This window comes from Falco cherrug, chromosome 1 (assembly GCF_023634085.1).
Source record: "Falco cherrug isolate bFalChe1 chromosome 1, bFalChe1.pri, whole genome shotgun sequence".
NCBI classification, from domain to species: domain Eukaryota; kingdom Metazoa; phylum Chordata; class Aves; order Falconiformes; family Falconidae; genus Falco; species Falco cherrug.
The window spans coordinates 41273179-41289222 of NC_073697.1; the positions used below are offsets into that span (position 1 = coordinate 41273179).

At 50.8% G+C, this 16044-nt stretch overlaps 1 protein-coding gene across 4 annotated transcripts in view; it reads left to right on the plus strand.

The window, feature by feature from the left end:
* The window catches only part of LZTS3 (leucine zipper tumor suppressor family member 3), a 55975-nt gene extending 41282 nt beyond the window's left edge, over window positions 1–14693 (plus strand). For 3 of the 4 annotated variants that reach the window (XM_055712260.1, XM_027799964.2, XM_005435313.3), the window contains exons 3-4: window positions 1421–2251; window positions 5199–14693. In XM_055712260.1, coding sequence (XP_055568235.1) covers window positions 1421–2251; window positions 5199–5909 — 1542 coding nt within the window. In that variant the 3' untranslated portion in view covers window positions 5910–14693. The remainder of the gene's footprint in view (window positions 1–1420; window positions 2252–5198) is intronic. The other variant, XM_027799965.2, reaches the window with a different exon arrangement.
* The last annotated feature ends 1351 nt before the right edge of the window (window positions 14694–16044 follow it).

Consider the following 16044-nt stretch of genomic DNA (forward strand, 5'->3'; position numbering starts at 1 on the left):
TCCACAGCTAAGTTTCCAGCTCATTTAAGCCTGTATTTAAGTCACTGGCTATTCCAGCCTCCCCAAGATGCTGTGCCTACCTCCCTGACTGATGGGGAGGGAGCTGGAGTCAGCTCAATTTCAGTAGGTCCAGCATCTGAGTCCCACCCTTACGCTTTGTGCCACTTATAGGCAATCTCCAACAGCCCACCGCCACCAAAAGCTGTTGCCTGAAAACATCTATAAGCATCCATTCAAATCACCAGTGCCCCTTGTGAAGGACAAGTTGACAAGGTTTGAGAACTACCCCTGTAAGCGTTATCGCCCACCCAAGCCCAGTCCTCGGGGCTCATATGGGCTTTGGGGAGCAAACAGCTCCCAGACCTGGAGGAGCAGAGCCCCAGAGCCAGCAGTGCTTTATACAGCCTGAAGCTCTGCTCCAGTGGCTTCTGTAATTTGTGTCCTGGGGACTGCCTTGCACAGTATTATTTCTGCAGCATTTTGTGGCCTTTTCTCCTGGATTGTTAATCTGCCAGCCCCTGTAGTCCATCTCAGTCCTGCAAGCCAGGCACCAGGTTTTTGGTTTCCAACCTTGCCTGCTCACCAGGGCTTATTCTGTTGCTCCTGGAAGGCATTTTCCAAACATCTTTGCTAACACCAAGCAGCTTCCTCTGGGATAATTCTCACCTGAAACCTAACCTGCAGTAGGGGAGACTCAATCCCATTTTGAGGAAAATTTTGTTTCTGCACAAGGAATGCACAAGGAATGCACAAGGATTTAAAACCCTTTCTAAATCCTTTACAGCTGTGGTCCATTCTCCCCCCAGCATGGCTTATGCCCACAGAAAACACATTCAAATGAAGAGCAGCTTCAACATGTTCCCTGCCCGGTGTTGCTGCTGGGGTCACAGCTCCTACCTACTCCTGTCTGAGCATTAGCAGGACATGATGTCCACACAAGGGAGAGATCACTGCTGGCAGGAGGGAAACGTGATGCTCCTGGGGCAAAATGGCTGCTAATCCAAGAGTTCAATTCAGTTTTCAGCAAAAGGGCAATGCACCCTCAAGGCTAGAAGTCCTTCAAAATATAATCTGTCAAAATCAAAAAGTTGTTTCAATCAGGTCTGGTAGGCAAGTGGTGACCCTCCTTCCTGAGAACCCAAGGAGCATCCTAGGAAAAAATCACAGAGCTTTAGAGTGAGTCAAGAAATATTTTTTTTTTTCAGCTGGGGCAAGGGAAGACAAAGTGTTGCCCTATGAGTGACCACAGGTCCCTCATGTAAAATCCCAGGTGGCCCAGGGTGTAAAAAGGTTGAGAAATACGGAGCTAGCCCAAGACATCTTAGCTCCATCAGCCCCATCCTGTGCCGATGTGTCTCTTTTGTGTGTTGTTAACAAGCTTCCTGCTATGTTTGATGTGTGGTCCTTTTTCCTTTTGCAGAGCAATGAGCCCTTAGTTAGACCCTCAGCCTTTAAACCAGTAGTTCCTAAAAACTTCCATTCCATGCAGAACCTCTGCCCACCGCAGAGCAACGGGGTGACAGAGAACAGAAAGAGCTTGAACCATGCCAACAGCAATAGCCCGTCCGCACCCAAAAGTGGACTCGACAAGAGCAGCCTTAACAGGACTACAAACCAAGTGGGGGGCCTTTCGGATTCAGGCCGTAACTCGTTAACGAGCCTGCCCACGTATGGGACAGGCTATAGCCAGCATGTGGGTCCAATGAGCGCCTCCACGAGCCACATCAACCGCATCGGTACGACCTACGTGGACAAGAACATCGTGGGATACAATGGGATATCTACCTCAGACAGCGGGCGGTCTTCGAGCAAGAGCACCTCTTCGTTCAACAGACTGAACCATCTAAACGAAACTATGCCTTTCCACTCGCCTTCAACAGATGACATCATCCAAGACCTGGAAGACCGGCTGTGGGAGAAGGAGCAGGAGGTCCTCCAAATGCGAAGGAACTTGGACAAAAGTGAGGCAGCCATCTTCCAAGTCTTTGAGGAGAAGCAGAAGATCTGGGAGAGGGAGATGGAGGACCTGAGGCAAAACTATGCCAACAAATTGCAGCAGGTCTCCAAAAAGGCACAGCGGGCTCAACAGGCCTTGCAGCTCCAAATCTTCAAGCTCCAGCAGGAGAAAAAAAAACTCCAGGATGACATGGGACAACTCCTCCAGCAACGAGAAGAGCTAGAGAAGAAATTTGTGGCTTTTAAGAAGGAGCAGGCTGAGTTTCTCCCGAAGATTGAAGAGACCAAGTGGGAGGTAAGAGCCTTGTCGTAGAAGACCTTGAGTGAGGTTTTCAGTGAGGGCTCCGGTAACCCGAAGCACCTCCCGTTTTCCCTAAGCGGACTCCCCAGGCAGTGGCTATGGGTTGGTGGCCTCTGGGTAACAGATGGCACTTCAGTCACCTCTTCATTTGTCTGTGCCCCAAGCCTGTAGTTTTCAATTAAATTAAAATGAGCACAACTTCTTGTGCACACCTCCTGTGCCGGTTAATAATTTGGCTTCACAGTCTGGTCACTCCAACCTGTGATACGTGAATCCAGTTTCAGAGAACACAAATCTTTCCATACAAGTATTAGTGCCTACCAAAAATGGGCTTAAGTCTATTTTAATTAAATTCTTCTAACATCTGTGTTTGGGCAAACCTTGAAACCGCTTTTCAAATATTTAATTTATAATTTTTTTACTTAAGATATAAAGCAAGTGAGCTAAGAATTATACCGATGGCCAAGTTTACCTCATGCTTTCCATTGTAACACGCTGTTTTCAGTTGTTAATAAATTTATCTCTCTTAAAAGGCTGAAAGGCCTCTTTCTAGTTCTCCTTTTGAGTCTTACATACTTTTTTTCTGCTGTTTCTATTTTTAGAACATTTTATCAAAGTCTGTTTGTATAGCCAGTGCTAACATATTTTTTTTTCAGCTTGATTATGGGAAGAATTTTAATCCTTCCATGGACTGGCTAGAAACTTTAAGTTTATTAAGAGTGCAGAGGGAAAATGTAGCTCTAGAATCAGGAAGGCCCGATTCTGCTAATCCTGATGGAAAGTCAATGAAGCTGGGATTAATTAGGTTCTGAAATGTGCTATTTGCAGATGTTTAGAAGAGCTTAAGAGAGGCTTGCTGTAAAATCTCTGCAAGTTACATCCCAGAACAAGCTGGCTGTATTGTCCCACATGATGTCTCCTTGGCCAGCTGCTCTGCCCAGGTCTTTTGTGTCTTCCAGCAAGTTAGGTCTGGAATATTCCCTGATTTTGCACCAGTAAAACTGCAGATGGGCTTCTGGTTATTTGCTTCACTGCTATACTTCTGTCTGCATCAGTGATACTGATGTAAAAATAGGGTTTCAGCTTATGGATCAAGAAACCTAAAAACTGTTGACACCTACACTTGTTGACTCATTGACTTGGCCTCCAGGCTCCATGGACTCTATTGCCTAGATCTCCACAGCACCCAAGTAGAGACCTAAATTTAAGTGTTTTAATCTGTAAGTCAATTCCTTTGCAAGCTGTTCTTCATCATGCATTTCTCTGCCTTTTGGGAAGAGCTAGCCCGTGAAGAGCACTCTCAGTAAGCTGTGCCAGTTGTTAGCCAGGGAGTAACTACACCACTCTAACTACAGCTAAACCAGCACGACACAGTCCTGCATTGGCTGCAGACAAGTGCTGGTGTGGGTGAGGGTACTCTCAGTTAGGTCTGCATGGGGAACCACCATGGCTGTCAGCGCCAGGGAAAGCTCCTACCAGTAGGTAGCAGCAGGAGGCTGTGGGTACTAGCTCTTTAGCCATTTGTAGTAAGCACTAGGCTATCCCCATAGCTGAGCTTTGAGGTCTTACTCAACATTACGCACCAGGCAAGCCCTCTATAGCAGAGAAAGGTGGAGGCTGCAATGAAGGCAATGGAGAGGAGAGTTTGTCTGAGAAGCATTGACCCAACTGGACTGAAGCAGCAAGGGACCTTGCAGGCACCGCAGGAGGGAGGAAAGGCCAAGCATTTCACATGTGACAGGAGACAGGAGCTTCAGGAGGACAGGACAGCCTGCTTTGGACATGCCTGCTATCAACACTATTTTTAATTACACCTGTCCTCTCTGATGACTGGTAGTACCTTGGTGCCACTCCCCAGCCCAGACTCCTACTAGCACAGGTAGGGACTTTCTGTCTCTGCAGTCGTCCACAGTAGACAGATCAGATCTGCCAGTGCAGAGCCCTGAAAACCATGGAGTTCATGGGAAAATGAGGTTGTTTTATGGTTCACTTTCAACACCCACCACTATCTGTGCAACTGTAACCTTTGGTGGACTACGCAGGTGCAGAGGAATGTCATATTGAATGGTGACACCTATGTAATGCAAATATACGCTGCAGCGAGGGTATTTCCACAGGGCTTGTGTACCCTGCCACACAGGTGACACAAGCCAGTCAGGATGAAACCTAAAGCTCCGGTGCCCAAGGACGGTGTGTGGCAGTCCCATTTCAGCAAGGGTGGGTCACAGCTCTCTCCTTGATCTTTGGCAGAGGGGCTGCCCTTCTTCCAGCCCTGCCCCAAAGAATTAAATAGCTACCAGTGCCTGTATGGCCCCAGTGAAGCAAACCCTAAAATTTAGTTAACTGAGCTCTTTAGGAGTCTTTGGGAGGGAAAGAGTCATAGGACAAGTAAGTAATATCTACTGTCTCTGCATCCTGTCCTACACTCCCAGAGCGCAGGGAGAGCCTGGGTGGCCTCTGGGTCTGAGATGTTTCTGTCTCAGGCTTGTTCAAGATCCAGATGCCATTGAGGTCAGTGGGAAAACTGCTGAGAGGAGAGGGTTTGAGGTCAAGCACCACAGGCTTGTGGTTAGGTGAGTAAGACGAAGGGCAGCAGGGTGAGGGAAGCTGGGAGGGAAGCATCAGTGCCCGCTCACCACTGGGGAGGACCACAGCGCTTAGCTTAACTGTTTGGTCAGTTCCAGGTGGGAACAGTACCAGGTTCTTAAGAGCCAGGAAGAATCACCAACTCTCCCCAACAAATGCGGTGACAGCCTCTAGGTCTTTGGCACAGTCTGGGTCCTGGTGAAGGCTGGAACTCAGACCCTGGCAGTGCTGTTGGGTTCCCTGAGCCTCCTGCCAACGCAAGGCCACACAGAGGTTTCACGGGCAGTGCAGGAGACAAGCAGCAGTGGTGGCTCCTCACTGCCTTCCTCCTGCCTCACAAATGCTCTCCCTGCAGGTGTGTCAGAAGGCCGGTGAGATCTCTCTGCTCAAGCAGCAGCTGAAGGACTCCCAAGCAGATGTCTCCCAGAAGCTGAATGAGATCGTGGGGCTGCGGACACAGCTCAAGGAAGGTAAGAACTTCCTACGGGAGAAGGAGGAGCAGATCCTCACCCTGAAGGACTCCTACAGCTCCAAGAGTGTCAACCTGGAGATCTGTGAGAGTGAGCTGCAGCGGAAGATGAGCGAGGTCCAAGTGCTGAGAGAAAAACTGAACCACTGTGAGCTGGAGGTCTCTGGCCTGAAGCGAACACTTGCCAGCATGGGACCTCCAGGACCTTTTGGTGGGGACCTTGGTGAGAAGCTGCGGGACCCACTGGCCTGTGAGAGCGACGAAGCCAAGATGCAGCGGCAGAGTGAAGACAGCGTCAACACACTGCGGAAGGAGGTGGAGCGGCTCCAGACGGAGCTGAAGCTGGAGCGGCAGCAGCGGGAGCAGCAGGTGATGGACTTCGAGGAAGAACGGCGCACATGGCAAGAAGAAAAGGAGAAGGTCATCAAGTACCAGAAGCAGCTGCAACTGAACTACGTGGAGATGTATCAGAAGAACCAGCTCCTGGAGCACAAGGTGAACGAGATGAACACGAAGGCCACCAGCCCCCCGCACACCGAGGAGAAAAAACCATGGACTCCCTCCAGACTTGAGCGAATAGAGTCCACCGAGATCTGAGGTGGGACCAACACAATACAACATAACATTTTTATTGCTGTGCATGTACTACCTACTCAAGCCAGTGATCTTTCGAAGGATAATACACTACCGTAGGAGTGGTGTGAGTCTGCTCCCACCAAGCTCCATCACCCTTACTCTATACTTCTGTGCTCCGTAGGTAAAATAACTGTGGATGTGCGTTAGTTTTCTATCAATAATGCAACATCTCTTCTGTTTTTTTCCCTAGTACAGCTGGTGAGGGTCTGTTGGCTCTTTTGTAATCTGCCGTGACTGTTACTCCGCTAGAGGCTGCCATCCTCTCTCCTACAATTCACCCCTCTTTGGTTGGTTGTTTTGGAGGGTTGTATTTGGTTTCTTTGGTTTTCCAAGCATTTATGTGCAGCAAAACAGTTCAAAGTGGCAGGTTTTTTTTCAGGGCATTTTTAGCCACATTGGCTAATGGAGCAAAGCTCTCGGGATCATGAGCAAACTCACTGCTCTGTATCAAGTATCCTGTCTAGACAGTGGTCTTAGTGAAGTCAGTGAGAGGTTGGCCACTGATTTCAGTGAAACCAGACATATCTCTACCAGATGACTCCCTCTTGCCAGCCCATGGCTACCATGGTTGTGAGAGGTTAGGAAATCCTTCAGGAGCAGGAGGATCCTGTCCTGGTAACGCAAACCAACAAGGAATGATGGCCCAGCAGGAGCCTCTTTGGAGGCTCAGCAGAGCTTAACATATGCTGTGTTTTCATTTTGTTGTGGTTTCCTTCCACAGTTCCACTCCTCTCCTGGGTTGTGACCAACATTGGGAGTAGAAATACCCTCCCACCTCTGCCTTGGTCCCCCTATTCCTACCATATACTCAAGCTGGCTACAGCAAGAAAATAACTTGCAAATCCAAGCTAGTTTCCCTTTCCAAGAGCCCTCGCACTTCCCAAAGTCAATAAAATCAAGGTTTGGGGAAGGCTCCAAACCTGTGGGATGTTTATGCAAACTGAAACTTTAGCAGTTTGCCCCAGCAGAGGGGGGCAATTGTGCTACCCCATTCCCAAAGGAGAGATGCTTTGGTACACTCCCCCAGAGACTACTTTAAGTAGGCCAGAGTCTACTTAAAAAACGGCATCAGAGCCTCACTCAGGAGTTGCAGTGAGCACACATCAGCGTTACAGCTAGGTTGCAACAGGGGGAGCATCAGCCTTCAGTACAGCCATTGCAAACTGCACCCATAGCAATCCCACATGGAATCACGTATTCCAGGGACAGAGATAACGCAGGCTTAGCTTAAGAAAATATTCAGCTACTAACTCTGAGCATAATAGCAGTCATCAGGAGGGAAAACACTTAAGATCATGCAAGTGCTTATGCCCTGGAAGAATAATAATCAGATCCTACATGCACAGTCACCGAGAACGGTGCAGGCAGCAAAAACCAGCATTCAGCTTGAAAAGGTGGGCAAAGTGGGCTGGATTCTCCCTTTCATGGACACTTTTTTACTGTGATTCACAGTAAAGAGGAAAAAAATGTTGCAAAGTGGGGTTTCCACTGCCTGGGCAGTGGCCAAAGGATCAACACAAGTGGGAATTTTGGCTCTTTGTTCTGGGGAGCAGCTAGAAGAAGAAAGTTAGAATTAGCACTGAGATGTCTGGGAATGTATGTGAGGTGACTCCAGGGAGACTTCGGCCAGCAAGGAAGAACCTTAGGGTGTTGAAGGGATGAAGACCTTCCAAACAAAAGCCCCAAAGCTACACATTTCCCATGTTCCCTTCCCCAAAAGCTCCCCCTCTCCATCACCAGGTCTGACCTTCAAGTTGGGAACAAACATGGTGGTGAGCTTCAGATGGAGCAGAGGCTGAACAGAAGAGAGGAGACCTCTGTTAGTCCCACCAACCTCCAGCCAAATTCAGAATTAAGAGGCAGGAACTGTTGGTGGCTGGCAGCGATCCCTAGAGCTGAATGTGCATGAGATGTGCACAGATGCAGATGTGCAATGGACCAGGGCATTTCAAGATCCCAGTTGACGGTACCTGGCTTTTCCCATCTCTTCTGCCTGTGCCTTTGGAGCTGGAGGAGGACACAACCTATGAGTCTGGAAAACACCAGGGCAGCTCAGGTTAAGCCCCTCTCTCAGGACCAGCCATAGAAAGGGGGACTAGGTCAGCTTTGACCCCTGAAGGGTGTGGAGAAGAGTCCCACTATGGATCCTGCAGATGCTCCCAGTGCTCTTGGACATCAGCCTGCACACCCCACCGAGGACAGAGTGCAGCTGCCTGCGGGTGCCACCCAGCAGCAGACTTCACCATGCCAAGGGAGACACACACATGCTCCACGCAAGCTTACACTCGGCCAGGCAAGTCCTAGAGCTTTGTCCATTTCACACACTGGGCCTTCAAGATGGAGTCAAACATCCCACAATGTCAGGCTTGGAGATCTGGTGTCTTGAGTCATCTCAGCTTTCTGTGCTTCTATTTCTACATCAGACAAACGCACGTTGTCTTCCTTCCCAAAGCAGCTGTGGTGCAGCTGTGCTTGTGAAGGGTTTTGCAGCCCTTGGGCAAAAGGGCAAAGCATAGAGAAATTGCAAGAGGCTTAGACTCAGATGGTTGCATGCTAGTTTTGAGGCCACCGCATGAAAAGCAAACCCAACAGCAAGTGCCCTCACCACACCATAGGTGTAATAACCTGCAAGGTCACTTCTACCTGTGCTCCTCCTGGCCCCACTGATGTTGAGGTTGGTTTCCCACCAACCATAGCAGAACCAGCGTGTCAGCCAGTGGTTCAAGAACACCCACAGGGATTAAGTTTCAAGGATCTGTTGTTGCTGTGGTGTGCACAATTCCCCGCTGTATTAACGCTCAAGAGGAACAGACACCAGCATCACCCTGAGGGACACCTTCTCAGCAGAACTCCTTGCTAATCCACAGGCAGGAGAAGCAGGGGCTTGTCTGCCCTCCCCACATACCCGCAGCAGTCAGACAAGCCCTCCAGCATGCTGAGTATGTTCTGTTATCTTTTTTCTAGATCTTTTTTTGCAGTGGTGCAAGGAATGAGTGTATCTTGATGGACCCAGTGAAAGCCAGAAGCATATGGGTTTGTCTGACTGCTGGAGAGTGCTCGATCACCCAGGGACTTAATGGCCTCACAGTGCATCCATCAGGGACTGCAGAGCAATATGGGATGGAGCAGGAGTGGCAAGGAGAGATTTTCCACCTTGGAGGAGGAAAGGTACACTTGCTTCACCTTCTTCTTCACTGCACCACTTTAATCTACAATTTTGATCCAGACCTGAGCAACCCCGATTGTGGCCATTCCCTGGATGACAGAGAGCCTTGCAGACACCCGTTAAGACACTGTGTCACTGATGGGGGTGTTCTCTTTCTTGTGATTCACCCAGCATCCCATCCCCCAAGCACTCAGCTGTCCTGCAGAAACCAACTCCCTGTGCTACTACGGTGACATAAAATACAGATGGTTTTGGAAAATGCCCCAGCCAAACTGCCATGCAGGATTCCTGTTCTTCAGGAAGCATTCATGGTAGTTTGGCTGGGGCACCTGCCTGAAGAACAGGAATCCTCCCTACAACTAAGGTGGATGGACTCCTCCCCATCATGTCCTCTCCCATGTGTGAGCACTGTGTGGCCACATGGTGGTAACCAGTCTTTCTCAGAGGTGACTGTTCTTTGCTTAGCAGAGGTGGAGAAAAATGATAGTGGGACACCTGGGTTCCTGTCATTTGTGCTCAGACCTGGCCCAGATGGGAGCTCACCTAGCTCTTCCCAGATCTTTTACCCACTGACAGGATGAGGTCTTCCATCACAAGCTAGGTGTGCATTGAGGCCCTGGGGTCTTAGTCTTGGAGCAAGATATACAAGGGGTGCTAGACTAGTGTTTTGACGACATATCCCAGGAACGGCCAAGGAGACTGACATCATGTCTTTTAGAGGCTCAGGCAGGGCTGATAAAATATTTCTATCCCATGAAACTCAACACAGAGTTTGGGCTTGACTGTAACCCAGCCATCTCCTCCATCTTTGCTCAACCAGCTCTGGAGCTGATGGGATTCAGTGTGACATACTGGCTCCCATGTAATTCTCCAAGTACCACCCTCAACATTTTTGCACGTGGTTAGTGTCTCTCCTGAAACAAGTCATCTCTAACTTGCCATTGGCCAACAGCAAAAGCTGTGGTCACGAGGGTCTCAGGTCAGTTGCCCACACATGAGGTCCAGAGACAGAGATGCCCTGGGGTACCTGATACATGGGGCTGGCCAGCACGACCCAAGACCTATAGGAGACCCAGGCCAGTGGTGGGAAGACCTGGAGCACCTCTAGTGGCACATCACCCACGTGCGAGCAACTGAGTCATGCTCCAGGCATATCCACATGGCCATTATATGAGCAAACAGGACACTGGTCAGCTCCAGCAATTCCCATCCATGAGGATCTGGGCTAAGCAGGCTATCCTGGTGCCAGGGAAGGTCTAAGCAGCCCCCTCTTACCACTGGCTGTGAGTAGGGCTGCTCTGCTCCACCATCATGTTGATGTCACTGTAAGATGCTGACCCTCCTGGGCTACTTCCCCTCAGACAGCCAACACTCCTGTCTCGCCCTGAGGGTGAACACTGCAACCATTGCACGTTGTTGTGCTTCACACAGTCCCACTTAGCTTCTGCCACTGCCTTGTGGCAGACGGCTGCACTGTTCCTGCTGTCATTGGCATCGTGCCGGAGGCAGATCACCTCCGGGTTTCCACACTCAAGATAGGAATCAAATTGTTGCTCCTACGCTGCTACGTTATATGGAGACAAGTGTACTTGGATGTAAATAACAGCCCAGCTCTGCAGATACAAAGATTAAATGAGCAGACAAGAAATCTCTGGGGCTTCTATATTGGTAAGCGGGATCAACAGGAGCAGCCAATACTGTGTTTGAGTGCTGAGTGCTACTCGGAGGGTGCTGAGCACCCCCTGAGCTTTTGCTGGCTGCAGTGAAAATGGGGGCGGGGGGGGGCTCAGCACCTCCCAGGAAGGCAGTCCACTTGGGATTGACTCCAAGAGAGCTGCCTGGTGTCACTCTGTCCTGCTTTGCTGCTCGCTGACATCCTGCACTAGGATTTGCAATTGTCCCCTGGTTAAGGCTGAAGTCACCTCTGCCCATCCTCGTGTTGCACCAAAATCCCTTGCAGACAGAGCCCTGCTGCCCATGAGCTCTGCCCATGGAAAGGACCACCCCACCCCACCCCTGCAGTGGCACTTTATAGCTTGCTCAAGACAGCGAGCTCATGAGCAACATGACCAAAGATCTCCGAAGGGCACTGGACTGCGTGCTTGGAGCTGCCTCCCGGTTTTCCTGGGGAGGGATGAGGCTGGTGCAGGCCGGAAAAGAGGAACGAGAGCTGGCAGGGGACAGGAGAGGGCTTGGATTTCCCTGTGTCCCACTTGGGAATGTTTGCAGGTCCATGAGGGGCCTCTCTTGTGCTAGATAGGACAGGATGGAAAGGAGTTCCTGGGTGAGCCGATTGTCCCCAGTTGGTTACACCAGCATCCTCCATAGCCGTGCCAACTAGCTCCCCACACTGCCCAGGGAGAGTGTGGACCGGCAGCTGTTCCCACGAGGCAGGATGGATGCAATTCCCCTTTTTTCCTGGGGATAAAAGAGGATGCATGCCAAGCCATTACACTTGTCTTCAGGGCAACAGGTCTCCTCTAGTTTAGCAACAGGTGTTGCAACAGGGTCCAGTCAAGGGTTTGTTCTGGCTCAGTGTGAACTGGCCAGGAGAATGTGTATCCTGAGAGCTGGTGGTCCTGCTGGCTGCCCCCTTGATATCCTCTCCCCAGCTCACCCCAGGGTGTCCTCAGCACCCTCCTTACCAGGGAACCATCTTCTGAGCTGAAGGCACCATGGGCTTTGCTTCTCCTGCTGAAGGCATCTCTGCCCACCTTAGCTCCATGAAGCCTCCTGAACCTGGTCCCAGCCTTGGCAAGTGGAGCATGGGTCAGTGGGAGATCTGTGCTCCTCCGCCCACAGTGCTCCTGTGGATGGGTTCTCAGCTGGCCCTGGGCACATGCCTTTTCACCACGCCTCTGCTCCCCAGCTCTGCTCAGCCTTCTCCACTCCATTCCTGCCAAGACCATGAGAGCCTGCTGACATGCAGTGCCAGTCCTCACTCCTGTCCTGGATGGGAGCAGGTCCAACTTGCCGTTACTTTAACCCAACCCTTCAGCCTAAGCCTTGAAAGCCACTTTATAGAGTTACTTTTCATCAAGCCCCCTTGCTAAAAATCTGCTCATTGTGTTGCCTGTGCCCTGTTCCTCCTCTGCCCCAGCTCTCCAGATTCTCCTGCCTCCTTTTGGATCATCACCCATTGTCCCAGGAACAGTCAGCGCCTCTCCCAATACTCTCCCAGATACATCTGAACAAGCCAGAACTGAAACCCAAAGCTGCCCCTGAGAGTGGCGTGCCCTGATGTTGCCCTCAGAGGAGCTTTCTAGGCTACTGATCCTCACCTCTTCCATCCATCATTCCCATGTCAGCTAGATCAGCTTTACCTCCAAGAGCAACCTTGCTTCTCGGTGAAGGACATCCCTGTGGCTTGCAATCACTTGCCACCATTGCATGGGGCTTCACACCATGGCAGCACCACACCCAGCCAGCTCTGGGGCCTCCCCGGTCCTTCCACCCTCTGGAAAGACAGTGGGGTGAGGCGTGTACGAGCATCCCTGGTCTGTAGGGGTACGCAGCGCCCATGCCACATGGTCCCCAGTGTATTGAGGGGGTGGGATCACATCCAGCTGTTTGCAGATGTTGGCTTCCCGATAGGATGTTCTATGCTGGCAGTGCAACTGCCAGCAACACCAGAAATGAGCTTCTGCATTTTCAGGATAAGCCTCCTCCCTGATACTCCCAATGAAGGGGATAATGTCAGGTCTGGAGCCTGGGACAAGCTATAGCACACAGGGCTGTGTTTTCATGGCTCTTTTACAGATCTGTTTTCTCAGGCAGAAAGTCTCTGCTTTCTGTCACAAAGCAATAGGTTTTTCTAGAGAGAGTTAAAAGGGACTATTCCCAACTCTGATACCTACAGGCAAGCCAATGTTCCCTTGCATACCTTTATAGCTCCAGCCCTAGGCTCTCCTCCTTTGGAAAGGGAGGCAAAGGCCAGTCTGGCTCCCACTAACCACCAATGGTTTGAGCTAGGTGGTCCCCATTTGTCTGGAGAGCCCAGAGCTGCCGATGTCCAGCAGTCTGGGTCCCCAGGAGGTGTGGTCCATCCCCCTCTGGTGCCCATCCTATGACTGTTACTGGGTCCCTGCAGCAGGTCTTCTCCATCAGCTCACACACGTGGGAGCCGCCGGGTCCCATGGGGTGACTGAGCTCACAGAGTCACATTTGGTGACAGCCACACACCAGTGGGAGACCATGACATGGGTGGGCTCTGCCGTTCCGGTAAGCCAGACTGTCCTAGGAGCCTTCTTGGAGTAGAAGGTCCCCTTTTCCCCACGGGTGGCACGTGGGTTCCCTTCCAGTGGCTGAAAGGGGACAAAACGTGCATGGGCAGAGCTCCGCCACCGGTGCCAAAACGTCCTACCACCGGTGCAAAAAAATGCTGCACAACCGACCAATGTGTCTATGCAGTCCCTTTCCACGCAGCGGTGTCCCCGCAGTGCCCAGCCCAGGGCTGGAGCTCCTCCAAGGTGTCTTCGTTTGCACTCACTCGGACCTGGTAAATGCTGTGAGCCAAGAGGAATTCCTCTTGGTCTTTGTCTTGCACCGGGCAGTACGCTTGCGAGGGTTTCCTCATCCTAAATTGATGCACATCGCTTAGTCACCTGTCTTGTGCGTCTGTTTTCCAGCAGATCAATAGGTGTCCCCCGCAAACCCAGCTCCCCCAGGGGAGAACGTCAGGTTGGGCCAGCCAGTGCCCCCGAGCAAGCCTGCTGTCTGATTTCACCAGCAATAACAGCCCTGCGGAGCAGCGGCCAGAGCTCTCTGCTGCCGCTACACCACCGGGCGAGGGCAAGCTGCAGGCTGTGTCTGTGTGTAGGACCTCTGCATTAGACCCTTCGTCCAACGTTGTGGACCTCCCCAACTGTAAATTCAGCCCCAGCCTTGTGCTTTCTTTCCTCTCGTTCGTTTTTCAATGCCTCAGTCTCTCTCTGCTCTTACTGTGAATTCAAACCAGAAGTGTTCTGAACTCGACTCTGTTACTGTTTTTGTTTCTGCGTTGACTGTTGCTGGTTCTCCGAACGGCGTTTAATAAGACTTTGCAAAAAAAAAGAAGAAAAATTTTAAAAATAATAAAAAAATATATACATATATATATAAATAAATATATATATATACACACACGCTTAAAAAATAAAGTATTAAAAAAAGAACTCCATAAAGCTGGGTGTCTCTCCTGTCCACCGGTCACTTCCAAACACCGTTGTCTTGACTTTGCCTCTGGTGTATTTAAAGACAAGAGGCTGAAAAAGAAAGAGATAAAACGCAGCATTCTGGGATTTTTGTACAGCAAAGGTGTATCCGTTTCCCAAATTCTTGTTAAAACTGTCCCACACTTCCCAACGTACTGCTAGTCTGTTGTATGTTTCCATGGGTTATCAAGATGTGAAGAGCTACTGCCTTTGCGATTTTCTACAGTGACTATATATATATATATATCTGTACAGAGGTATGTATATATATAAATATATATGAAGATCTATATGTATACGTATCTCTCATTCTCCTATCTCTACCTGACTGTGAAGGATTTTTATTGGGCAAAATAAAATGGAGAAAGCCCCATTTTAAAAACCTGACTGTGCAGCTTGTCTAATTGTGTTGGGGGAAGGAGAAGCAGCAAGACTCATGGCGGGGGAGGGGGGGCGGCGTTGGGAGGGACCTGCAGCCGGGCTGGGGAACTGCAAGGTGGCTGCACCTTGGGCATACCAGAACCCTCCAGTCGAGAGCTTCCTCGTGGCTCCCGTCCCACAGGATGGAGAGCAGTCCGGTATGTTGGAGCAGGAGTGGAGAGGTGGAGGCTGCCAGGAGCAGAGTAGGATGTGGCACGTGTCCGTGTCCAGATGGGATGTTCCCCAGCCCTGCTTTCCCAGGGCACAAGGGCTACTCGGGTTCTTCAAGCACTTGAGAACAAGCATCATGAGGCCATGCTGGTTGCCATAGGGCTGGGCAAGACGTCTGGGTTTGAGGTCTCACCCCGGTCCATAGCTCAGATCCCCATGGATGTGCCTGGAGCCATCGAGGATGTCCCAGAGCTGATTAGAACAGACACAGACTTCCCATTGGTCCCACCACCAACGTCCAAGACCTCCCAGCTTCATGTAGGTGACTGAATTGCCCCCAAGCCTACACCACAGGCTCCTAAGCCTGTTCCAGGTGAGGACACACTGGGGAAGACAAAACCCAGGTGGAGATGCCAGGCATGGCCTGGAGCCAGCTGCAGTGGTAGGAACCCACCATGAGCTAATTCCCGTTCCCTCCCATGCCAAGACCTCGCTCGAAGCAGCCTCACCTCCCATTGCAGCACCTCCCTGGGCTTTCCCCAGCTCTGGGGCTCAGGGGCTGTCACGCCCCAGAGAAACCTCCACTGTGCTGAGGCTGTAAGGCTGGGAAGGGAGATGGTTTGAAGGAGCTGCGGTACAGGCTGCAGGGAACAGGGCAGGGAGGTGTGGGATGTCCAGCACTGGCCGTACCAATGCTGGGTTGGAGAACACGACTGCTTCCCTGCCAGGAGTGGCTGAAGGAGTGGAAAACACAAGCAGTCAAAATGCAGCAAATCCATGCTGGATCCCTGGATGGTTGGGGTGGGGAGGAGGATGTAGCCAGGGAGGAGGTTTTGGAGGCTGACCACAGGCCCAGGCTGATTTTGCCTTCCCTCACAACCAGGGAGTTAACCTGATGTCCAAAAAATCCCACCAATTCAGTTTTTTACTCAAATGAATCCTACCCCAGCTGCTTTGTCAGCAGCACATTAAAGCAACGTTTAGATCAAAATTATTTTTCTAAAAACCCCTCAACAAACTCAGCGCTTTTCCCAACACCACCTTTGCTAGAGAGCGCCTCCTGTCCTCTCATGACAAAGCTGATGCCCCCCCGAGGGAAAAGCAAGCGTGTTGGGGACTCGATCATTTCCCTCAGACCAGGTTTAAG